The sequence below is a fragment of the Trachinotus anak genome, unplaced genomic scaffold (genome assembly GCF_046630095.1).
Source record: "Trachinotus anak isolate AG129_WGS33_773 ecotype Australia unplaced genomic scaffold, CSIRO_AGI_Tana_v1 ptg000021l, whole genome shotgun sequence".
Lineage (NCBI taxonomy): Eukaryota > Metazoa > Chordata > Actinopteri > Carangiformes > Carangidae > Trachinotus > Trachinotus anak.
The window spans coordinates 28,263,702-28,290,577 of NW_027273872.1; the positions used below are offsets into that span (position 1 = coordinate 28,263,702).

The window sequence follows — 26,876 nt, forward strand, 5'->3', positions numbered from 1 at the left end:
CGCTGATTAGACTACTTAATAAACCTTCTAACTAACAACGGCTGCGTAACAAATCAAATTTTTTAACCGTGCAGTTGTTGAATTGGTATACTGTATATATAGAGCATAAATTTCAGTTTCCAGTCACAATTAGGCTACGCATGACAGGGAGTTCATACGTGTTGATTGTATTATTTCCGACAGCACGTTAAGGGGTCTTGGGATATCTAACCTCAGCTAATCGCCTCCAACGGAAACCAGCTGAGAGAAAGGGTAGAGAAGACAAGATGGCGGAGTGAGTGGGTTGCGCTTTGTACAGGCGGTTGCGACCCTTGAAGTTTGTCGAAAACGACCGAAAAAGGACTGAAAAGATTGAAAAGACAGCGATAACATCGGAAGTGTGATCGAAAAGGCACCCTTTGCCCCTCAGCACGGAGGAGGTCCGGATATTTTTTCCGCGGCGGTCCTTGCGACAGCGTTAGCTTGATGCTAACGTTAGCCAGCGTTAGATACGACTAGCTGCTACTTCGAGGTAGCTGGGTGGTTGTCGAAGGCCGTAGGTTTTTCGGATTTAGTCGTGGATGTACATACTTCGATACTGACACGGCATTCCGTGTTTCTCGGATGAAGTTTTATTTTAACGCAGATCCTTTGTAGCTGGTAGCCTATGATTAAAGGGAATAACGCCAGGAGACATCTATTTTCCAGCTTACCTGTTCATTCGTTGTCGATAATATTATTTGGAGTAACAGCTAATCCATAATTACCCTAATCGACACCAAGTGGACACCCAGGTCTCTGTATGTACTGCTGACAATCGGGCCAGATTGCCACACAGAATTTCCTAAAGTGAATCGGGAGGAAATCGTCTTTTGGTGGATATTATGGCGAGCAGCAGTGGCTCCAAAGCCGAGTTCATAGTCGGTGGAAAATACAAGCTTGTCAGAAAAATTGGATCGGGATCTTTCGGCGACATATATCTGGCCATCAACATCACAAATGGAGAGGTATTTTACTGCATTTATATCTACATTTGTCTGTGCTCTTGTTGGATAGTTTTTCTACGAGAACCCAGTCTGAGTTTGGAGTATCTGAGGCAGATTGCAACACAGCTTTGTAGGTTAGCAAGTCTTTAGCTATCAAGCTGTTAAATTGATTTGGCGAAAGCTGCTGCACGATTACAAGGTCTGTACTATAACTGGCGCAATGAGCAAGAAGCTTTTAATACCAAAGTCTAATCGTTATTTTTGTGTGTGCCGTTTTCAGGAGGTAGCTGTAAAACTGGAGTCACAGAAAGCCAGACATCCACAGTTGTTATACGAAAGCAAGCTGTACAAAATCCTACAAGGTGGTGTCGGGATCCCTCACATCAGGTAAGGAACAAGCTTTTCACGTCGCAATGTCCATACCGACAGTGACAGCTTGTCATGCCATCAGTATTAGTATGGTATGGTTTGCTTTGGGGAAAAAACAATTCATGTCGAAGTGGCAGCAACCTTGCTGGCAGTAGGCCTGCTAATCTGCTTTACATTACTTAGTCGATTCTACTGACGATGAATCTTCCGTGGACGCTTAAAAATACAATCGTGCTTTCACTGTACATGTGAAGTTGCTTTGTGTCACCTCTGTTTTGACTCACTGTTGGTTTTTTTATCGAGACTACCAGCTAGTAAGGGTGAGGAAAAGCAGCTGTGTGGTTGGAAATGGCCGCTCCTCTTTTGTTGTGTTAGTTCCCAACATGTCTTCCTCTGCCCTGTTAGAAAATGGCGGCGGAGCACAGAAGCGAAAACAACAATCCAAGCCCCACAGTACAAGTGTGCTTTCACCGCGTGATTTCAGCCTCCATGTGGCCCTGCTTTACACTGTAACGATCACACAATATGTTTGTTGTATTGAAGTATGTGTTGAGAGTTGGGTGTAGCCCCACAGAGCATGTGGTTATGTTGGAGAGACTCACTGTATATCACAACTACAGAATATACACATGTGTGAGTGGTTACGTGCTGTGTTCCCTTTATGTTGTTAGTAGTGGACATTTCAAACTGACCTGTCACTGCAGAGCAGCTGCTGGTGCTTCATGAAACCTGTGGCATTCGTCTGTCTGAGTATTGAATAATAGGAGAAGGTTGCGTATGTGCCATTGTAGGAAGAATGTAATACTGGCCACTAGCTGTAGAGAAGTGGAACTTCGGTAAACATTGTGATATGGCTCTGTGCACACTGGAACAGGGAAATAGTACATGAGAATGTTAATTTAGGAAAAAAATTGATTGTTTGGTTAAACAATGTGTTGTGTGTGATGAGTGAGATGCATTAATAGCAGAACTGACTGTGTGAACGTGTGGAATTCTTTACTTTGTAATATTTTGTGTTAAGGTGATAGGACATGCATGTTGTAATTCCAACAGCTGAGCGGGTTGTACGCAGCATTAGTAAGCATTATTATGGTTCATCTTGTGTGTGATTGACTACATAACAGATTTATATTACTTACTATGTAGAATCTTATATCTACCTCTTATATTTTTAATGGCATATTAAGCTCACGGGCTCCTGGACTTAATGAGCTCATTTACAGGTCTTAAAGTGTTTTTGAAAATATAGACAAGTGCATTTAACATTTCTGACAAACTATTTAATATTAATATAGATATCAACGGATATCTGAAGATTATTCTCTAGTTGTTGGAAAGCTAAATCCCCCTTTAGCAGTAACATTGCTACTGTTTTAAAACAAGGCATAACCTCATGTATACCTGTTTGAATGGCTGACAGCTAGCTATAGAAGAGGTATTTTACCTGTTTCTCTAACATGCACAACCATATACAGTACACACTACAGCTGGCACAAGACTGAATAGAGACAATGACTGTGGAGCTGCTAAGGCATGGTGACTTGGGTGAAACCTGAATACTGAACACACACCTTCTTTACAAATTAGACCTGCTCTGTAAGCTAACCCCTGTCAGCGATATAAGCACACATGGCTTGGATGCCAATTGTACATTTTCGTGTGCATCAAGGTATGATTCACAGGAGCATTGTTAACAGCTATAACTTGAGACCAGGAGGACTCAAAGAGGAAAAATCATATGTTTGTGGTGTCTGTCGGAAATTTGGCACGTTTCGGAGCCAACCCATATTCAGACACTGCCATATGCCATGTGTACTGCTGTTAGTATACTGGACTAGAAAATAACAGCCTTTTATTCCCGACCATAAACCAGACTTCCTCTCACAGGACAATGGATATCAGCTGAGGTTCAGGAAAGCCAGTAGTGCTTGTGCTTATTTTTGGTCCATTTTTTCTCTGCAGCTTTTAAAGCAAATCTTTTTTTCACCTTTACTGCCGAACAAGCAGGGACTGTTCATTGAGTCTTTGTACTGGTGGTGCTGGCTTCATGTTGTAGCAGAGTCTTGTTAGAGCCTGTCAAACCTGCTGGTCCTGCTGCCCCTCCTCCACTCTTACTTCAACCTGCCTTACTTTTTATACAGTCACCACCTATTGTAGTCTCTGCCTTTTCCTCAGCCTTGCTCTGTTTTCCACACTGACTGAACTGTTTGCTTCCATTTTAAGGACTCTGGCCCTGTGGTGAATTAGAAATGGATGAAGTTGACAGAACTCTGCTCATTTATATGGTGTAACACATTAAAACAGTCTTAGCTAAGTGTGAGTGTGGCTGAGTCTCCCATTCTCTACACATCAGCAGACTGGCCGCGTCTAAAAGCATTCACCACTCTCTGTGTAGTTCACCATATAGTGAGTTCACGATTTTGTAGTGCTGGCAGAATGTATAGTGAGAATTATTATACCTTGTGTAGTGGACTTAAGTATCCTACAATTCATCGTGAAAAGGAGTGTACAACTGACGGTCACTAACCAAGCAATGTATACCATTATGGATTGCACCCATGTTGAAATAAAGAGAAAATTGCAGCAGATGAGAGCACAGTGAGACAAAGCAGCACATCACAACACTAACAGCCACAAGGCAAGTTTATTCATGTAACACATTTCCACAACGAGGCGATTCAGAGTGCTTTTTACATTCAACTTTAGCATTAGGATGAAGTGCAAAAGAATTCAAATACAATAAAAATAATTAAGAGTTAAGAGAATAGAGCATAAAAACGTTAATATGGAATAAGACATAAATATGATGATAAAATATAAAAGTTCCAGTGTAAGAAATGAATCAACACCCTCAAATCTAATTTTAATAAAAGGCTGCAATAGAAAAGTTTTCAGCCTTTATTTAACAGAACTGAAGGTTGCAGCAGAAACAAAGCACTTTGTATTTATATTAATTTAGGAAAGTATGCTGAGTATTATATCATGTATCAATCACAAAAATGCATTTGTTCTTTATAGATGATTCACCAGCTGACGTTGATCTGATACATTTTAATCATGTGACATCAATGATGTAATTAACAGCACAGAGAAAATGGCAGGAGTACTGTCCTAAAGTGTTTCAAGGATCAAGGATCGTGTGCCATTTGTACCAAGCAAAGAACAAGTCACTGAATTGTAGCACAGCTAGTCTTATCCTGACTTTGAAACACACCCTGATTTCATACTGTAGTGGTGAACTATGACACACACGCACTCATACACACACTAAAGATTGTACAAGGGAATGAGCAAGTTTATATTTCAGTTTTCCTGTTTATAAATCTGAAACAACACAGCTCTTTGAGTCAACAGAATATTGAACTTGTCTGTTAAATAAAGCCATTTGTGCTGAAATATCAACACCTAAGATGTTTAACATCAGCTGAGTACTGGAGCTGCATGACACACACCCTAAAGCATAATGTTCTTTTGTCATCATGTTTGATGTTGCAGTGAAGTTGAAATTCGTTAAATTAGATATCTGTGCAACTATATTTGTTATTGCTGTTTTGTTTTGAGGCTTGTTGATGTCATTTTAATACTTTTAAGTATTTGAACACAGAGCAAAGCTGTGTTCACATACAGATACACTGCAGTCAGGGCTCAAGACTAACATCGTCCTGGAATGAGAACATGAGAGCTCCCCAGGACGCCTCTGAGATGACAGGAATTTTATGTATCTTTTTTATTGAACTATCATTGAGCAAAAGACAAACTGAACCAAACACTGACCAATGACTACAACAAGAGGGCTAAGTCTTCATCGACCCTGTCTAGGAAGTGATTCTTCGCTCCCCTAATGAAGCTGAGTAATTGACAAATCTGCTGTTTCTGCTGCATTGTGCTTGACCACTACCTACACTACATACTTGTCCACAGGAGCCTGATAAGCTTTCTGTGTATGTAGCTTGTATGAATCTATCTCCTCTGCTTCCTGTTTAACTGTCTTTGCCCCCACACGGAACAGGTTGGCAACCCGTTACCTTAAGAATAACAAAAGCTGTTGTTATATTAAGTTTTATAAATCCTACTTAAACCAAGGATGGACAGACACTGACCACAAATGTTAAAGTCAGGCCGAAATAGCAGTGTTTTTTAAACTGGGTTTTGAGGATGTTAGCAGTAGTGCAGCTGATGACAGGGCAGCTTCTGAGAGCTCCTGAGAGGCTGACCCCACCGTCTCCTTTACTGGAGGATTTTGTTGCCCATAGAGATGATGAGCGTTCTTGTCATTGACCACAGTAAGAGACCTCAAGTGTGTTTCATTGTCTCCCTGTGTCCTGTGCTCTGAGGTCACTGTGCCGTCTGCTCTGTGTGTGGGGGAGCTCTGCCCCGCCCTCAAGCAAACAGGCAGAGGAGATTACAGACTCCCTATTCAGCACAACCAAGACTCATTATTATCAGACATAATTATCAACTGAGATTCTATGATCGGAACATAACTAGCATCTCTTGACTAAAATTTAACAGAGGGAGACACTAAACTGAGAGAGGCAGGGCTGCTCTCTATGATCATGTACTGTTTTCATTCAGTGCAATTCATGACCTAGTTCTCATTGACATATTCCTTTTGTCATCAGAACCAGTGTGACAAGTGATAATTGTTATGGTCTTATTGTTTTAATGTCATTTGTTGTCAACTGGTCTGCGTTGTTTTTGTTTTTTTTTTAATGATGTTTTATGGTTGCCATTTTAACAGTTAAGCATCTTCTTGTCAATGACAAGAACGCTCATCATCTCTATGGGCAACAAAATCCTCCAGTAAAGGAGACGGTGGGGTCAGCCTCTCAGGAGCTCTCAGAAGCTGCCCTGTCATCAGCTGCACTACTGTTAACATCCTCAAAACCCAGTTTAAAAAACACTGCTATTTTGGCCTGATTTTAACATTTGTGGTCAGTGTCTGTCCATCCTTGGATATTATAAAACTTAATATAACAACAGCTTTTGTTATTCTTAAGGTAACGGGTTGCCAACCTGTTCCGTGTGGGGGTAAGGGCAAAGTTATCAGACTACATCGTCTGATAAAATGAACAAATATTCAGGTGTATCTGGGTGATAGTTCCCTGTTTTCCACTCATCTTGGAATCTGGCAAACTCACCAGAACAATTCTCCTCTTCAAACATGTCTCTCAGGCACCTCAAAGTCTTGGTCTGAATGTTCTTTGTCATGGTTATTTTCATTGAGTTAACTGTTGTTGTCTGCTTCAGTGTTGCTCCCTCACTCCGGTCATGGGCCATTTTCTGAAGCACAACTTTAAAAACGTTTTTGCAGGCTAAGAGGAAAAAAAGCAAACGAAAAGCATTTCCCATAAGACAGTTTTATCAGTATTCCACAGGTTACATGTCTTAAAAATGACAACATCATAGAAAACACAACACGTTGCATCCGGCTCTAAAAGGAGAGGCATGCAGACGTGGCTCCCACTCTGAACGATCAAAGGTGAAATGGACGTTTAAATTCAGACGACTCGTTTAGTCTGAAAGAAAACAATGAGAAAACAGTTACAATTGAGCACAATTTCATATCACATAATCTGAAAGTAAACGTCATGATGTTTTGTCGAGTGTGGCTAACATTAGCAGTACTAGCATCAACAGCCCTACCTTGCAGGTTCGAATGTGGTTACTCATTTCTCTGGTCCAGTGGTTATAAGCCAGTTATAGGGAGAGAGGGTTGGCTGTGTTAGCACTATCCACCAATAAAATATTAACAATTAGTCTGATTAGTATTTGTGGTTCCAACTATTGAGGGTGGCAGTGTTAAATAATTCAGTTGACCAATCACATACGTCAAGTCAATTTAAAGTACTCCTGTACACTGACTCTATGGAGGTGTGTGTGTGTGTGTGTGTGTGTGTGTATGCACTTGCCTAGCACAATCTGTGTGCAGCAGCCTCTGTTTTGCTTTTTGCTGATACTTTTACGTGTATTTCCAAATGTCTCCAATTATGTTTGCCTGTTAATTTAAAAGATTTTATTTCATGTCATTTCACATTTGTTGTATCATTTGTGGTGGGCTTTTTATTTATTAGTCACTAATTAATTGACTGTCATGCCATTTTTCATATTACAATTTTATAATTAATTTTTCTTTTCACTATTTAGTGACCAAGCAGCCTCCTGAGCTCCACTCATGTGTGTTACTGTGACTACGCCATATGTTGTTTCAGACTACCAACAACAAACCCACCCTCATTATATTACTGTTGTGTCACCAGGTGGTATGGCCAAGAGAAGGACTACAATGTCCTAGTTATGGACCTGCTTGGACCCAGTCTGGAGGACCTGTTCAACTTCTGCTCTCGCCGCTTCACCATGAAGACGGTCCTTATGCTGGCAGACCAGGTAGCTAACACATACACACACCCATCTCTATACAGTCTTCTGAAGCAGCCTGAGCAGGGAGGGACAGAGAACCAAACCTGGTATTAAACGGGCTGGGGTCTATACAGTTTTAAAGATAAGCTCTGATGTTATTGGTTCTTCTCTCAGTACTGGAGAAATGAAGAAAATTATTTCCTGTTAATTATTGCTCCATGTTATCTTGCACAATGTATCTCATCAACTCTGTTTCTGATGAAGACATTTGTCTCTGATGCATTTTCACTATTCTCAGTCCAGAAAAGAGATCCCAGAACAGCACTCTCACACACTTCAGCACTGTGCAACACACAGACACACTAAACATGTTGTTACATTTCACTGGAGTCAATGCTGACAATGCTTGTTGCCACAAGTGCAACAAGTCTTTTGCATGTAAGGGCAGAAACAGGAGAATCTGTCGAAACATCTAGTGAAAGTCCATCACATACAGTTTGAGTTTCAGATCACTCAGAGCAGTATGTAAATAATCATTGTTAATTACATTAATTTTACATTTCTATCATCACACAGTCTGTAACACTGAACATTGCTTTTTCTTTTGCTGTAAAAATAGTTAATTTTGTTTTACATTTCAACAATCACGTCATAGTGTGTGACTGTTCAAACTAAGGCTGTTGTTCTTTGCTACTCAAGAATGTTACTTTACACACAGTACATATGAGAAAATAAAGCAATGTTAACTCTGTTCTTCACCTCTTTTCACTTAACAAATAACAAAAAGAAGTGAGAAGAGTTCAAGTTAAAGAACTGGATCAACTGCAAAATCTTAATCATACCCATATCTGCTGAGGAGCATAGTTAAATACAAGTCCAACAAGAATGTCCTGGTTCCAACCTGCCTGTTTTTGTCTGTCTCTGTGGAGTAAACGGCTGTCCACACCACAAACTGTAACCATAACAATGTGAACATCTACACTGAACATAACGTTTTGTTAGATGAAGAGGAATAATTCATTTTCACTATATTTCCATCTATAAGTAACACAATGACTATTTTGGTCATGGGTTTCAGACACTTTATTTAATAAAACAGCCAAAATCAGAAATCGTATCAGATTGGGGCCTGTGGTCTAATTTGTGCCAGTTTCGGGTCCTTGATTTGAAAAAGTTTGAGAACCACTGTTCTTTCAGGCAGGTGGACTTTTTTTAACCTTCAGTGATGAGCCTCTTCTCACTGTAATCTGCTGTGTTGAGCTGACGCCCTATATAAATTTAGAGGTATTTTGAATGGCTGTCAGTGTTTCTGTTGTCAATCAATTGTCAACTACATTTGTAGTTATAGTTACTGTTGTTGTTGTTGTTGTTGTTGTTGTTGTTGTTGTTCTTGTGGACGTCCCTTTACTGTGGTGGGTGCCTGGGTTTCCTCCCACAGTCCAAAGACGTCCAAATCTGGTGAATAGTTTTTTTTAAATAACGTGTCATAGCAGGAAAGCACAAGTGTTAACCCATGTTATAAATTATGCTGTGTTCACCATAATGTTGTGCATGCTGCTTCATTGGCTTGGCAGACTGCAGTACTCACTGTCAGGAGTTAAGTGTTAATCCTGTTAAACAAATGAAAATGTCCTGTTGGTGTCTCTGAATTGTCCATATTTGTAAATGGTTGTGGAAGCATTTTGAGTGCTTCTTCTTCACAGAATAAGCTGTTTGTTTACATGTTTTCATTCTTTGAGTTGGGAGGACACTGAAGAATGATGACTGTGAAATATTTAACCACGACCTTCTTTTCATCTTCAGATGATCAGCAGAATTGAGTATGTACACACAAAGAACTTCATCCACAGAGACATCAAACCAGACAACTTTCTCATGGGCATTGGCCGTCATTGTAATAAGGTAAGACCTGTCTGGATCCTGTACATACTGTAAGCATGGTCTCTGAAGGTCTGTGTAGAGCAGTTGGCAGACAGCTGCATGTCATGGTAGCCATGTTGACTCCACAGTCCTAATCCCAAAATGACCCACAAATTTAGTCTCAGTAATGGTGATCTCTCCATGGTGATGTCATATCTATACTTACTGGCCCTGAGAGAACCTCTTCATGGTGGTGACCTGACCACCGTCACTGCTGCTAATTGGCACTGGGTCCATGGCATCTTTTTGTAAGCCTGCGAACAGTATCAAATGTCACATGTTGCTGACTTCTTTAACTGAAAGCAACACAATGACAAACAATTGTTATCGTGGTTATAACAATGGTTATAACTCTGTATGAAAAACAGTCTAAAGAGGAGAGAGGGGACATAACCTGTAAATCGTAGTGTTCATCATGGCTGTAAAAGTGCTACATTCATGGTCCAAACTCTAATGAAACTAAATCTGTTTCAGTGCTGCGCTCTGCAGTTCAATAACAGTACAAAGTGATACTAGAGTAGGTTTTATGTAAATCAGCATTATCAGCGTCTGTCATTATAAGTAAGGTTTTTATCGTTTGTTCCACAGCTTTCATTATCAATATCAGTTTTTTAATCTGTAAAATCTATCACCTCCAAGTGCTGCTTCAACTGAGTACTGAGTGAAGTATTCACTTTGTCATTATGGGATATTAAACGTAGATTGATGAGGGGAAAATGAAATTAAAGGATTTTAGCATAAGGCTGATACATAAAATCTGGAAAGTAAATGGGTCTGAAGACTTTCTGAACACACAGTAACTTCAAAATGTGGCACATGCACCTCCCTTTATTTGGGCTGGAGTTAAAATCCAAAGTTGACTCAGATGAACAATTAAAAGATGGACCCAGTGTCAATTATTGTTCATTATCCGCTTGTTCTAATTTTTTTGGTGTGAAAAGGACATCTTAACTAGTATTTGAGTGATGCTGCTTTGAGTCAAATGAGAAAATTATTTTGTGTAATTTGAATTCACCTTTAAGTGTGGTCAAGAGTGGTGAGTTTTTACATTTACATTAGGTAAAAGTAAAAACTCATTTTCAAGTAGTTTTCCATAAAATACTTCATTCATCAGTGTCAGTGATTTCTGTGATTATACAGTGAGTCATAGCCCAGGTGTTGTCACTGAGATCCTAGTTAGGTGAGGAAATGTTCGTTTACTCTGTAATCCCCTTGATTACAAAGAGAATAGTCCTCATGTAACCCAAAGGTTGCAGGGTGGTGGAATCCAGTTTCTTTGTCCACACGGGTGCTGGTCTTCTCTCACAGCAAAAACACTGAAGCCATTTTGTCTCCTTATGTCATTTGTTTTCACCTGGTCAGATGTGTGTATAATCAAGTTGCCTGACTTCAGAATTGAATATTTTGTGCCGATTATTTTGAGCCCTTGCAGACAGGCAACGTGTGGTGAAGTTAAAGCCTGGGGTGTACATTTGACCAACTTCCTAAAGAATGTGTGTGTGTCAGCTGCAGAGCAAGTGTGCAATTGTAGCCCAACCTCCACTGACGTTTTATGCTTATTGACTTTAGATGTGACAGCCTTCCACCCATGACACTACTGTCCTGCTCTGTTTGTTGCAGACAAACATCCATTAACAGAGTAAATACTAAGTCCAATATAGAATATTCAAATGTAATGGGACTGTTTTTAACTGTTAAGAGGATTATCGAACTCAAAAATCAAAGGGGAACATCAGAGAACATCAGCAGAATGATGGATCACTTAAGTAATGTAGCAGAACAAATTCAATGTAAAGATGTCTTTCTAAATGATTTTAATACTTTATTTTAGACTGGTGGGGCCACTGTATCCTATGACAGAAGTTATTAGTTTATGTTAAAGCAGGTCAGAGTTTGTTTACACAGAATCCCAGTACTTGGCCTGAGGATACTGAGCCGCTCAGACACAGTGTCCAGGTATTGGCCGGAGTGAAGCTGAGACCAGAAAACCTGGGTCAACGCAAAGCAATTGACCAGTTTATTTTATTTTTATGCCAGATATCTGATGTACCATAATAAGGTTGTGTTGAGTCTCTCAACAACATGAGCCCATCATTGGATGAGGACCTGTTGAGGCTTGAATGTGTGTATATTAATTAATGTCTATGCCAGATGACAGAATGTGTGCAGCATTGTAGATTTCAAGGAATAAACAGTGAAACCACTTGGACTGCAGAAGCAGAGAACATGTCTCTGACAATAACACAACAGTTTCAGAAGTTGCAGGCCCAAGTGTGTTGGATGACATCAGCTTTGTCACTGCATATTGTAGGATGTTGTTGTTGTTGTTGTTGTTGTTGTTGAACATTTTACCTTGGTTAACATGCAGTACTAAATTTAGAGGGAACAGACCTGTGTGCTCCAGTGTGGCTGTGTGTGAAGTAAATGTAGGTGAATGTTGTGAGTTGAAGGAAGCAGAGTTGGACTGTGGCTCTTGAAGCATCTAACTCAGTGTGTTCAGGTGTTTTGCAGAATAGGAAGGGGCACAGAACTGGTGCTGTGCTGTGGATGTAACAGTACAGTAAACTCATGGTTTAGTTTAACAATACTGGGCTTACAGAGGGATGGAATCACAAAACGTCCAGCAAAGTTTGAAATAAACTAAACTACAGCCCAAAGAACTTTTCTTTAGTGCTCCTCAGGAATAGAACATGCTGAACTTGTTTTTCCACTTATTATTGCTTTCAGTCATTTTAGCCTGCGAAGTTGTCTCACCAGTAGATAACTTTCAGATTAAACTAGAATAAAGGGGATCCCTTGATAAGAATCTCGTTCGACCAAGATTCTCCAAACACCTCACACACCTCACACTTTAAACCCCAGATTTGTTTCAGTTCACTTTTAAGCGCCAACATGTATGTCAAAAGATGTTTGTATGCACATTGTCCAGTGTTACCTCTCAACTGTACAATAGTTAAATATTAGACAGCTGGAGCCTTAGATGGGGCTCATGGCTCAACAGAAGAGGTGAATCCGTGCTGAGGGGTCAGCTCAGACATGTCTGTTACAACTGCAGAGAGAGAACTGATCAGTGTAGAGGTCTGTAGACAACAGTACAGCTACAAAGTTGAAAAAAATTACTTTTAAAGGACACTTGGTAACTTTTATGCATATAGACAAAGCAGTTTCTTCATGTGAGCTTCATGTGCTCACAAATTTAAATCATTACAGTTTCTTTTTTTACAGCTGCAATAGTGGAGCTAGTTCAACTTCAGTCAATGAGAAGAGTCAACTATGTTTCGGTTGGTTGGTGGCAGGAAAAAAAAAATCTAACTCCACAGGAAGTGGCTATACAGTGATGGACACATGGTTTTGTCCCTGTGGGTATTAATGTTAAGGTAACTGAGCGAATTCAATAACAAAGTAATAAACAGGACGTAGAGATGTTGAATGATGAACAGCAGCAACAACATTTTTTTTTTTTTTTTTTTTTTTTTCCACCCAGTGCGACTCCAACAACACTCCCACCTTACAGTCGTCTTACGGCAACATACTACCTTCTACCACAGACACAGAGAGCCTGTGAACACAGGACAGTGTGTTAGTCATTACACACCAGTATGTGAGACAGGAAGTCCGGTGTGGACCATTTCTAGAGGTTAAAGCACGACCCCAAGAAGACGACATGCAAACATTCACCTGTCATTGAACAGCATCAAACATGATTGATCATTAGAAACATGTTAGCAGCCTAACGTTAGCCACTTAGCATGGCCGCTCGCTCCAATGTTCTCCCTGCTGGTTGTTCCAACACATTCAGAATCATTACAGTAAAATTGTAACATTCATATTTTAAAGGCACGTTATTACAGTTTTGTATTTCTCTGTAATGTAGCTCAGTGTTACTTTTAACAATATCTGTCAGCCCTGGAATTGAACCATTCTCTGATGCCCCACAAAAATGCATACTTAAATAATGAAATTGATATCACAAAACGGCTTGATGTAACAACTACCAGTTGACCAGGAAAATCTTTGATTGCGTGCACCTTTAATAGAAACAAGTCTAGACTTGATGCCATGACATTGTCTCTATTCAGCTGGCACGCACTCACGTTGAAAAGTGGCACTCTTAATTTGTAGTGAGCAAACTGCTGTGTTTAGCTCCAAATGTTAACACGGCAACAAAAAAAAAGAAGGAAAAGTGTTTGTAAATTCTTGCTTTAGAATATATTACTGAGCAGCACATGTCTTACATCCTCTCCGCTGTTGGTTTTTTACCACAACCTGCGGTGATGTCATCAGGTTAGTGTAAGCTCAGAACAACTTGGGGCTCAGCGGTTCTCTGGTGCTTGTTTTGTAAAATGTTTCTCAGTCTGTGAGTCCGTGGTTCTGATTTGTGGGGGCTGTGTTACACACAGTAAAGTTAACAACATAAATTTACATTGTTCTGAGATCAGCAACAAGGGCAGTGCAAGGTTTTAGTTTGATCAGGAAAGGATAGTTGCAGAGTATAAGCTTTCCTTAGTCCCGAAGCTGGGACTGCTGCTGTTTGGGTAGCTTATGATGTAGCATTGTGTAGATGTAATTTACAGGAGTGTGTGTACATTTAAATTTGTTGTAATAACCCATCACATTATTCCACAGCTAACCATGTTTTTGGAGATTTCGTCCATCAGAGTGAAAAAAGCAGAGATAGTTAACCTTTGGTAAGGCTCAGTACATCAGAGCACATCCTAATGTGACACAGGTAATTGTAAGATTACACAGTTTACAGCTGGCCTATCATCAACCCATCTCCTATACTAACCCAACTCTATAGATTTAATTCTTTGCGTCTGTTTGGTTGCATACAATCAAAGTTTCTCATGTAAACAAGAGACAGGAACTCTCCCTGTGTTAGTGGTGGCCTGTGAACAACTTGATTAAAATATATCACCCCTCAGAGGCCTCTTAAAGCCATCTTAGTTAGCAGATATTTGATATGCTTTCTTTGTTTTGCTGGTGGAGAAAGGACAACCATGGGCTCCTTATTATCTGCTGCGCGCCCCCCCCCCCCCCCCCCCCCCCCCCCCCAAAAAATCCCCTAGGTCTTTTCTGAGCCATGGTGTTGCCTGTCTGCACTGGCCTTTATTGTCTCTGTCGGATATGATATTGAAGTTTCAACATCTCCATGTTTCCAGAGACACTTTTGGCCTCTTGTTGTACAGGATTGATCTTTCCATGGTCGTCCTGACAGAAGCAAATCACAGTCATGTGGTTTCTTCTGGACTGATGGCCAGAATGATCACATCTGTACCACAAAGATTTAAAGTGTAGGTCCAGTCTTGGATGTACAGGAGGGTGCCTATCCTAGCTCTACAGGACACTGTTAGTTGTATCTAAGGGAGCCAACCATGTGGGTGCAACCAGAAGTGCCTGTTGTACTCATGCTAACTGTGACTGAAGGTGGATAGAGGCTGTGTGATTTTGACCCCTGCCCCTCTACTGTCTGCCCTAGTGTTTAGACTCGTCAGTGGGGAAGAGGAAAAGAAGCTTGGCTGTTAGCTCTTCTCAGGACCCATCTTTCTCAGGATTAAACCAGGTGTGACCTTTACCACAACACCAGCTGCCTCACAACAGCAGTTGTCGCTTTGCAATCATACCTAACTACACTGGTTTAAAGTGAATCAGACCACCAGCACCCATCTTCCACTCATAATACCCAAAGTATGTACTCCTCCACCCAGCGTGCACTTCATTATATTGGGAGAGGAAAGCAAACTTTCCATTAGCATTGCCAAGGGACTAACTATTGTCCTACTTGTTGTAAAAAGGGGTCCCTGTCCCTCCAATCGAATGGCTTCTTTTCCTGAGTTAAACACCAGTTCCTGTCTCTTTTAATGTGACGTTTTCCCTGATTTATTCTATAATAATTCATATTAAACCAAAATGAAAACCTCATCTCAGTTACTTTAATGTAGTCCTTGTATTATTAGGTAGCAGTCTAACTGATTTAAGATTTAGAAATGTGGCACCCAGAACTGATTTAATTAGAAACCACATGGAAAAATAAACGGCTGGACAGAAACACTCTCTAATGATGAGTGTTATTCAACAACTTTAGACAATAATAATAGAGTACTGATACTATACTTTCACACACAGTACAATTATAACATTTTATAAAACATGTACATCTTTATATGTATATTATATGTATTTGTATGGCTCCTTTCACAAAGTCCCAGCTGAACGGAGAGCTGCATATTCGAGCAGCAGTGTGTATCTGCTCTGTGTGACAATACTTAGAATGACTTGTTTATTACAAAACAGTGAGATGGGATTTAACAGTGGTTACTGATGATGCCAGAATGTTAAGGACCCAAATCTTTCTAAATTTAATGTCTTGATGTGTAGCGTAATTTTTCCATGGGTGTCACTCACTTTCTTGTGGCATTATCCCCACAGTGCTTTCATTAGGCAGCTGGTGAGCAGTAAGCACCACAGCCCCAACACCCTATGCTTTTAAAGTTTGGTAAAAGTTGCGTGACAGACCTAACCACAGCGTTTGCCTCCTGAAGGTTCCTCAGACTGTTCTCAGGCCAATGTAAACACCACATGCTTCAGCAGGAATTAGCTTCTCACATTTGCTGCTGCTTCTGCTTTTACTGCCCAAACACAGGTTGATCAGGTCATTTTTGATTCAATTGTTTTTGTTTCAATCTGCTTAGTATCAACTGTATTTTCTGTTTTTAAATTTGTTTTCGTTGTATTTAAAATTTTATTGGTGTGGTGCGTGATGAGTTGGTGAATGGACTCATTGGCAGTACTGTTCGTCTCAGCAAGCCTGAATTCCATCAAGGGCTTGAAACATTTATAAGATAGGTAAATAGGTCCCTGAAGCAGCCTGCATTGTGAATAATGAGTAATTTGACAGTTGTAAGAGATGATGGGTTGGTCAGTATGGTGATGTGTCTCAGGTGAACTGGGGAGGACGTGCACCTAAAAGCTCTGAAATTCAACCTATTCACACCTGTAGTGTCTGAATTTATCAGAATCTGTGTAAGCTGCTGCTCCAGATTGTCTGGTGTAGTCGTTGCATGCTATAGTGTGTTTGGACATTGGATGTAGCAGTATATGTGAGCCTCAGTGTGAAACCCCTTCTCAGTTATTATGCTTTTTACCTTCTGTTCAACTTGTGGTTGTGTTCCTGTGACAGTGGTGAATCAGTTGTCTGGAAGTTGAAGCTTTCGGCTTCAGTGTAGGATGTCACATCTGTTGTTCTTTAACTTCATGACAATAGAAGCTCTGGTGTCAAGGTTTGTATTGGAGCCTAATGTGGACATGTATAGTGAACATGGCAGACACTATAAAAAGTGATTAGGACATGGATGTATGTCGGATGTTTGTGAGATTATACCTTTACATCACTGCATTTAGCAGTTGTTGTTGTCCTTCTGCTGTGTTTTTAACAGCAGCAGTCTCAGGGTGGTGTGTGACATTAATCCTGAAAGAGATTAAACAGACTCACTGCAGAGGTGTTTTCTCTGGACTTACACAGTAACTGCTCTGGCAAACATTGATTGGCCATGGGTCATGAGCCAACCTGGCTTGTCTTACATGCAGCTGATGCAGGACAACATTTGTGGTCTCAGAGTCCACTATTGGAACTTTTTCGGAGGGTGGGAGCATATATCCTGGGTGACTGTTGTCTAGAGTAGCAGTTAGCACACAGACGTGATGAGGTTGGGCTGAGTTTCTCTTTGTGTTCACCTTGTGCATGATCACTAAGCATACCTGGGATGTTGGCTGTGCTTGAATGTGCAAGTCATTAAAAATCACAGACAACAACTTTCAGCTTCATGGGGAAAGATCAACAGCACAGTTCTCCACATGACACAACCAGTCAAAACTGTGTGTAATGAAGTGGCATAGTTATCAGACAGTATAACAAACAGGGCTGACTGAACAGCACAGCTTCAGGACAGCAGCTGCCTAACTGGATAGTGAGCCACACAATCAGTCATACAACAGATGAACATCATGCTCACTGTGCTCCACTGCAGAAGTCATTTTTATTAATAACATCTAGTTTTTTCACTCATTTAAAAAGGGCCTTTGACTCAGCATGTTCTAATGGAGTGGTGGTGGTGGTGGTGGTGGTGGTGATGATGATGATGATGATGATGATGATGATAACTTCTGTATTTCTGTTTTTTACAACATCTTTTAAAGGTGCCTCAGATTAGACCAGTGTGCTACCATGTTGTACATGAATGAAATTTAGTTGAAACTTGTCTGATGCAGCTGTTACAGTCACATCTGGAAGTGGGATAGTGTTACCATTGTGTAGGAGAACTGCTGCTAGACTGAAGCAGTAAAGAGGGTCTTCATTTTTTTGCCATGTAGCTGTTGACATGACGCTGTCTCTCGGCTACATGTTACTGGAGGATTTCAGTCACTGCAAACTGGTTTTTGATAGTTGTGTCTTAGAATAGGATTCATCACATTTTCAGTTTGAAATTAAAAGTTTTAATTCATTCATTTATTTCTGATGAACTTTGGATTGTTGTCCCTCTTCTCTGCGGCGTCTCTGACAGATAACCCCCATGTGTTCTCTCCCTCTCCATCAGTTGTTCCTTATTGACTTTGGTTTGGCGAAGAAGTACCGAGACAACCGAACACGACAGCACATCCCCTACAGAGAAGACAAGAACCTGACTGGCACAGCACGCTATGCCTCCATCAATGCACACCTGGGCATTGAACAGAGGTCTGTGCACACATTTAATATTTGATTCTCAAAGACAAATCTCAAGGGAAATCATTTTCCTTTTTTTTTTTTTTTAGTTGTTGCAATGCTTCTAGAAAGTAATTGAAATGTGTCTGGTGCAACCAGTCTGTCGCTCTTTTTCAATTTCTATCACAGTAATAAATGAAACCTACTCAACATTATTTTTTGATATGTCAGAGAGGGCGTGATGCTCAGTTTCTGTACTCAACAAATAACGTTGTTGTCTCCAGTCGCCGTGATGACATGGAGTCACTAGGCTACGTGCTGATGTACTTCAACAGAACCAGTCTGCCATGGCAGGGTCTAAAGGTATGACAGTAAAACTGACTGTGAAAGGTCTTTATCCTTCCCTACTCTCAAGCTGCTTTTTCCATGTTGCATTTTAAAGTTTATTTGTTAAGCTTTAATAAGCAGCATATAAACATTTAATGAGCAGGATCATTATCACAGAGGGTCTGTAAAGATGTTTGTGTGTTTGTAAGGCTGCCACAAAGAAGCAGAAATATGAGAAGATCTCAGAGAAAAAGATGTCCACCCCTGTTGAGGTCCTCTGTAAGGTAAGAGCACATTAAACAGGACCAGTGGTGCAGCTCATCTTACTCCACATCCTCTCGACTCAGTGGTATGAATGCATGTTTCCAGGGTTTCCCAGCAGAGTTTGCCATGTATCTGAACTACTGCCGTGGCTTGCGCTTTGAAGAAGCTCCAGACTACATGTACCTGCGCCAACTGTTCCGCATCCTCTTCAGGTAAACACACATACACACACACGTAATAAGGAAAGAGGCCGTTTTTGAGGTCACCAGTTTAGATACCAGTGTTGATTGCGGTCTTTCCTCTGTACTGGTTATGACTAAATGAACCTGAGTACAAGTCTATAAAGTGGATCAGTTTTTAGCTCCAGTCCTCACTTGCTAGCTGCTGCTGCGGCTAACAATTTCAGCTGACAAACGGTTCTTGACTGTACAGACGTTTACACTGCTAACAGCTGTCATCTACATCAGCAGCTGCTGATATGCTTCCGTCTACATGTTCTGTAGATTTTATTACTGGACAGCCTTTTCTCAGCACTAGAGTAGAGAGTTGAGTAAAACTACCCCTGAAAGCACAAATTTCTTCTCTCACTGTTTGTGTTCCTTCACTATAAATACATGAACAAAACAAGCTACGTGAAGTGATTTATTTTACCATGTAAGTTTCTTTTCTTTCTACTGTTATTTCCACCTTCCCTCCTTCTGTGCCTGGCTACGTCCACTCTACTACATTTTGGTTTTAAGACATATCACCTCTGCTCTGTTTACTCCTCAATCCACACAAGTCCAGAGTTTTCTTTGCCCTAAAATAGAGACTTTCAGAAATGCTGCTGGACCCGTTTTAGTCTAAAACTTCAGGGTTGTGTTGTTGATGTAGACACCACAGTGGCTCTTGATTGGCTCTTATCAGCCTGGACTACCAGTGGTGAAACAACATGCATAATGAATTAAAGTGTTACTGACCTTGTTGCCTTTGCAGCAGCTGTTGTTCAGTTCAGTTCTGTATTTTAACTCTGCAACTCTTGTTGCTGTTCCTCGCGAAGAGAATTTTCTACAACTAATCAAGTGCAGAGTAGACAGTCCTCTTCCTGTTTACACCAGCTCGTGACCAGTGTACCAGAATGGTCATGTGGCATGTGTTTTCAGGTAGTTGGTGTAGATGGAAATTGTTTTCGTTTTTAAAACAGTTTCAAAATTAAACCTTAGTCGTATGGACGCAGCCTCCATCTCTCGCTTCTTTCTTGTTTTCATTTCTTCTCCTCTGTCCTTCCAGAAACTGCTAATCGTTAGGAATATGCTGATAACCTGTGTCTGTGTGTTTTAGGACTCTGAACCACCAGTATGACTACACATTTGACTGGACCATGCTGAAACAGAAAGCAGCCCAGCAGGGGGCCTCCTCCGGGGGCCAGGGCCAGCAGGCACAAACCCCCACAGGCAAGCAAACTGACAAACCCAAGCCTAACATGAAAGGTTAGTAGCAAACAGCCAAGCGACGTTTTTTACAGACACCAATTGCTCATATATTCATTCAGTATTGTATTTAGGACTATTAGATATTGTTTTATTCCCTAACCCACACCCCAGTGGTCCTTTATTAAAGGAACAAAAACACCAAATTGGAAATGAAAAGAAAAAAATCATATGATTCCTGTTGGAATGATGAAGCCAAACAGCATTATAAGTTTGAGGAGGCACCCTAAAAGAACAGACCCAAAAGAAAATAATTAGATACAATTGGTCTGTCTTGCAGAAGCAAAGACGTCCTTGGGGAATTTGACTACTAACTTTGCTGCCATGCTATTCTGTTCCTCTGTTGGGGCTGGACAACAGGCTCTCTCCGCTGTGACACTGTTTCAATGCAACTCGCTCTCATCACTCCTCTGACTCCTCTGCAGCCTGTCTTTATTAACATTCCCTCTCCAAACTGGATAATGTTTGTTTTTCCCTTCTTACTTAACACTTGTTTTCTCGTGCTGTTTGACTCCGACATTAATGACCTACACCTGGTGTCAAGCTGATGGAAACCAGGTGCAGCTCATTAGGAACAACAGCCTGAAGAATATTGGTCCCTTGGGGCTAGAATAAAGTCATGTGATGTCACCTCATGCAGATGTTGCCACAGTCGTTCGCATGGAAAAAAAGATGGAAAATATTGATGGCATAGAGCTATTGTGTGATTAGTTGAGAGAATTCAAGCACAGGTTCTGACAGATAAGACGAGACGACATGTGAAGCACGTTTTTAAGAGGCTATGTAACATGAATGACAGACAAAAAGGAATGTGAAATTTAAATAGGGGAAGAGAAAAGAGGGACACTAATCAGGTATCTAATTTTGTGACTCTTTATTATGTCAGTAGGTCATGTGACTGTGAGGAGTTGTGCTTAGTGTAGATTTGTCAAAATTTCAGAGTAAGTGAAATGTGGATTAAGGGCCACGTCCTTCAAGATGCACTGTACATACTTTACAGGCTGAAAATACCACTGCTGTGATTTTATTTTGAAAAGTATGAATTGGCTCCTGTCAGTTACAGCAGCAGAAACACAGGTGTGATAAAAACAGCCCCCAACTTGTTTGCAGGTACAGGTGACATAGCGTAACGTCATATTAATCAGGATATTATCAGATAAATGTCATGATGGAGCAAATAAATGCAAAATCATAAGATAATCAGCAATGAACTACTCTACACATGTTGTGTATTAAGATGTGTGTAACCAACGCTTGAACAGTTCTTTGTAGTTTGTAATTCCTGCCTGCTGATCTGAGACAGAAGTTAGTGAAAGGTTCACATGATGTTAATGAGAAAGACACACAACCACACAAAGACACACACTGATTCTGGCTGAGTTAACACTTCCACTGACACACAACTTTCTAGTCATTTGAATTATGTAGAATTACACAAACATGACATGAAGAACTGAACAAAATATTAGTTTAGTTTCTTCTACAGTTGTTTCTCACCACCTGCTTTGATTTTCTGTTGGTTTGATGTCAGTAGAGTAGAGCTGATGAAGCTGTGGTTGTGGTCGTGAGTGGGGTCACAAGGTCAGGTCAGATAAACACATTGTCCCAGTCGACTGCAGACAGGCCATTCTGTAACCAGTGGCCCTGCCAACTACAAATATCATTCTATTTATGTGCCTTATTTATGAACATGTTCAAAACGCCTCCACCTGACAATTTCAGTTTCTGAATCTGAGATAAACTCAACTAAACAGAAAACATTAAAAAACAACACATTTTAGTTTTCACATAGTGGGCGGTTGCTGCTGCTGCTGCCGCCATTGTGTTCACAGAGGCAGACAGGCTGCTGAGCAGCAATGTCACAGTAAAGAGAAGAGATAGTTCTGTTAAGTTTTAATCTTCCTGTAACTGTAAACGACAGCAAAATGAATGTGGCCCACAAATGGCACACATGCGATTTGTTCAGGCAGCTACAGGCCATGTGTGCAGCCCGTGTCATGTTAAGCAAAGATGCTAAATTCTGTCATATTACAATATTTCAGCACTGACTTAAATTACGTTTGTGTTTTTGCAAAGGTATCAGGTAGGTATTATCAGGGAGATGTAATGACCACTGTACAATTACCAAGGTTTTTCACTCTCGTCCTAAAATGAATATACATCTTTTTATCTGCCCGGGACGACGGGAGGTTGTTCAGCTCGATGGTTTGATATACTGTAAAGACAGTTTCCGACATGTTGATATCCAGTGTGCAGTTGTTTGAAGACCTCTGCCTGTGTGGCAGTTAACACAAGACAAATCTCTATAAGTAACATAAATTCAACTGAAACAAGAATGTGAAATATGTTATTATAACATAGAAATATAACTAAAATGAAATACATATATATAATAATACATATAATAATCACTATTCTGAAACACATTAGTTCAAAAGGACCGAGAGAATATTTGTATTTAACTTAAATACATATTGATTAAAATACACAATTTAAATAATTTTTAACGAAATGGTGAAAAAAAACTGAAATTAAAGAAATGAATATATTAAACACTGAGAAATGTAAATGTTGGGGAACATGACAACGAACCAGCAGAGATTCAGAGTTTCACTCTGCAGACAGTGCAGACGACTTCAACTTTCCTTCAGGGTACACCCCTCTGTCCTAAGCTCCTCGATGGAGGGAGTGTTGAGGGTTTATGCACCTATAGACATGTAATCAGCATCTACTACTGCCAGGAACTCTGAGAAAAATAACCTTTATAGTATTTAGTGCCTGTATTATGATACAGAGATGAAATGCCTTTGATGGAGGTGACAAATATTCTTCAGCTGGAGGGTCCTGGGCAGCAACCACCACCATTAGTTCACTCATCCAGGAGACTTCATCAGGTGTTAGAAATACTTATGTAGTAGTATGTGGTAAACAGACAGTGTAAATAAAGAAATACTTAAATGTTTTAATGTTATGTTTATATCTTGTGTTACTGTAGATGCTGAGGTACAAAATAATCAAAGGTGATGGCAAAGGGTCACTCTGCCATCAATAAGAAACGTCTGCGTTTCTGCGGTGGGGGCAGTCACGGGTTGTCTCCGGGCCGCCTTCGTCCCCTTAAGTGTATAATAAAAAAACACAAAGATTAAAATAAAATGACAACATTATGAATGTCTCCTCCCTACATCAGAGACAGAGCGATGGCAGGCAACAACTCTCCCTGTTCAATTGTCCATCCATATGTGTTTTTTGGTTAAAAAGTCCAAGATACAACCCTGCCAAGTGAGGACTTCACTACAACTCCCAAGATGCATCTCGGCAACAATCGTCCAGTCACAGAACGTGAAATTCTGTTGTATGCATCATGGACCTGCAGGTGTGAATGCTGGGAGTTTAATTCTGATCCAAACTGTAGACTAGAAGCTGTAGAGAACTGCAGACCTAAGCAGCTCCAACCACTGAGCCACTCTTTTAGACAAAGGCATGAAATATTGGCCCAGCAGCATCCCACAATGCAACATGTGTCTGCGAGAGTTCACCTCCATAAAGTATCACTGGCCAATTTTGATGAAATTCTGTCCTATCACAAACCAGAATCGTTTTCTCCACTTCCCTCTGTTTTGAGATGTTTTGGACTTTTTTTGTCGAATGTTGTTTTGCGCCTCAGCACCACCATCATTACAAGTGATGAGTTGGCGTTCTTCTTCATGTCCTGTCACTGGTGGTGTTGAGTTGAGGCTCCACCAGGTCACAGTCAGAGGCAGTGAGCACTGATTATTTAAACCTCTCATTGAGATCAGGAGCTTTTTTCAAGAGAGACCTGTGGACAAATTAAACACAGTTTATACATTGACACATTCACAGACACATCGTCCATGTTAAAATGAGGCGCACTATCATATAACTACCCTTAATGAATCACAGCAGCAGACTCCTCCCTGACAAGGCCAAAGGCTCAGGAGAGAGGTCAGTGAAAGGAAACACTGGACCAATGAGCAGAGGAACAGGATGACTCCATCCACAGGTCACAGGGGTCACTGATGGTCATATGAGGGTGAAATGATGTGAATCATATGCTGTGACCCTCACTCACCAGTTGATCACCTGAACAGGTGGTGGAACTACACATGACTGAGACACGTGATGTTGGTTGTCCTTTAATTTGTCACCTGACTGTGTCTGCTGCATCGTTTCTCCCTTCTCCCAACACACAGACCTGTTCCTCTTGACTGGGTAGAAGGTTTAAAAACGGTGAAGATGAATCCAAAGAAAACATTTAGAGTTAAAAACTAAATGAAAACTTTGTTCTGACATGTCAGATGTTTTTTGTGTGAAGCTGAAACGACTCATGAAAACTCAACAGCCAGTGAATCACTTTCACTGCACTTGTCTGCCATGTTCACTAAGGGTCAGAGGTCGCATGGATTGAATTGCAGCTTCATATGAAGCTGTGGTTTGACTCCCAGCTCTTTATCATGGTTCAGTCATCAGGCTGTAGCTACAGGAGCCTCTGCTCTGCTCCAGTGTGCTTCAGCCTCCCTCAGTGAAGCTCTCCTGGTTAGCATCGATACCACAAGCTGATAGAATTGTATTAATTAGTCTTAATGTGCACACACCTGAACACACCCTGATCCTCCCACATTAAAGTGTGTGTGAGTGTGAGAGAAAAGTGGTTACATTGCTTCCACAGACTTGTAACTTCCCTCAGAAACTGAAACGATGCTGAACTGAATTTTTTTTCTCAAACATTGTGACGTTGCCATAGTCACACCATACCACCACAAATGCAGTCTCATTCTGTGGGAAACGAGCTGTTTAAGTCAATGTGGCTCATGAATACAAACACTGAATGACAGGACCAGTGTGTGTGTATGGTGACGTGTCTGTGCAGACACTGTTGTGTTGAATCTGTCAGTCACACTGTTGTGTAACATCTAGAAACCTGAGTTTGGATGCGACTGTTCTCTGAGCTGAAGCTTTGCTGTGGGAGGTGATGAGCTGAGTGCAGACAGTCTTCATGTCCTCAAGCGCACACAAGAAAAACTACTGAGATGACCTGTTGAAAAAATCTTTAGTGAACTTGTGTATAAAATATTTTTGCGTTTTATGACTCTGGACTGTGGAGCGACTACCTGTGTTTTGGTCCTGTGTCATGATGCTCTCAACCTTTTCAGGAGCCTGTTCCTGACCTTCCTCCCTGTGGTGTGTGTGCGTGCGTGCGTGCGTGCGTGCGTGTGTGTGCATGTACTGAGTTAACCCTGTTGCTGTGTCTCTGTGTCTGTAGGTTTCTGAGAGCTCTCTGCCCAGAGCCGAGCTGCAGAAGCGTTGGTGACCAGGGCCAACAAGTCTCTCTCTTCCTGGACAAGCGACAAACAGAAAGTCTGTGTCTCTCCTTCCATAATAACTATCTATGTAATGGAAATGTATAGATTTACACGCCTTTGTCAGCTGTGTTATCTATATATTCATATGTATATATAATAAAACTCTCCACTCCGAAGGAAAAAGCAGGTTTTTTGGATGTGGAGGCTGTAGCCCCCTACCCCACCCTACACACACACTCACACATGCACTCACACACACAGACACACACACACAGACGCCCCTGCCCTATCCATCCCTCCCTCTGTCTGTCCTCCTTTCAGTGTTGACTTTTTGTAAGGTTTCTCTGGAAACTGAAGTAAAGAAGATAGTCAGCTGACCCTGCGTTTCTCCCCCAGTGGAAACATCTCAGCATCTTTCTCTCTTCACTCCTTAATTATTTCACTCCCTCCTTTTACCAAGCAAATGTTAAAACATGTAAACCTGAGAACTGTTCTCCCTTTTTCTTTCTGAAATAACTGAATGATGCAACCCTGGATGTTATTTACTTAAAAAATCAAAAATGTTTTTTTTTTTTCCTTGTTTTCTTTTTGTTTTCCTATGGTGATTAGGAGTTTGCCTGTTGACAATATAAGCAGCTGATGGCAACAGTCAATGGTAGAATGATACTCTGGCTCTCTCCCTCTTTCTTTAGAGCTCTGAATTATTATTAAATCTGTTGTAAAACCTATGGTCTTCTCCAAAAATACCAATAAAAACATTACATAACTCAGACTACCAGGTACAAGTCATTATCACCCACCTGCACCAGTCGTGTCTGATTTGTCTCCACAGCTGATTGATCTGTTCATGTTACTCAAAGGATTTCAACAACTTCTCCACAACATGAGCATGTTTATCATTCTTCTCATAATGGGTTAATGTGTTTATATCAATCTGCCACCATTGCACAAACTGCAGGACTGAACATTACACACACGCAGACACACAAATGAATCTTCTACATTCTAGCTTCGCAATATGTGAAACATTTCTAGGTCACTGTTCTGCACAGACTGGGTCAGTTCTTCTGCCTGAGTGATGATAACCGTCACACAGTGGAAAGTCTCTGAGCTGCTGCTCAGGATGAGTTCACACTAAACCTCATCAAGGTCTCAGCTTTTAGTGAAATGAGCACAAACG

At 40.8% G+C, this 26,876-nt stretch overlaps 1 protein-coding gene across 5 annotated transcripts; it reads left to right on the forward strand.

The window, feature by feature from the left end:
• The first annotated feature begins 232 nt into the window (after positions 1-232).
• csnk1a1 (casein kinase 1, alpha 1) lies at positions 233-26,468 on the forward strand. 5 transcript variants are annotated; one of them, XM_071506832.1, is made up of 11 exons: positions 233-986; positions 1,246-1,352; positions 7,595-7,721; positions 9,498-9,596; positions 15,094-15,177; positions 18,209-18,348; positions 18,600-18,678; positions 18,852-18,926; positions 19,012-19,118; positions 20,227-20,375; positions 25,657-26,468. In XM_071506832.1, the coding sequence occupies exons 1-11, from the start codon at positions 864-866 to the stop codon at positions 25,662-25,664; spliced, it is 1,098 nt and encodes a 365-aa protein (XP_071362933.1). In that variant the 5' UTR covers positions 233-863; the 3' UTR covers positions 25,665-26,468. The 5 variants fall into 5 exon arrangements, with proteins under 5 accessions (XP_071362933.1, XP_071362935.1, XP_071362936.1 ...); XM_071506834.1 differs by having other exon boundaries at positions 20,227-20,339; XM_071506835.1 differs by lacking the exon at positions 15,094-15,177.
• Positions 26,469-26,876: the final 408 nt, after the last annotated feature.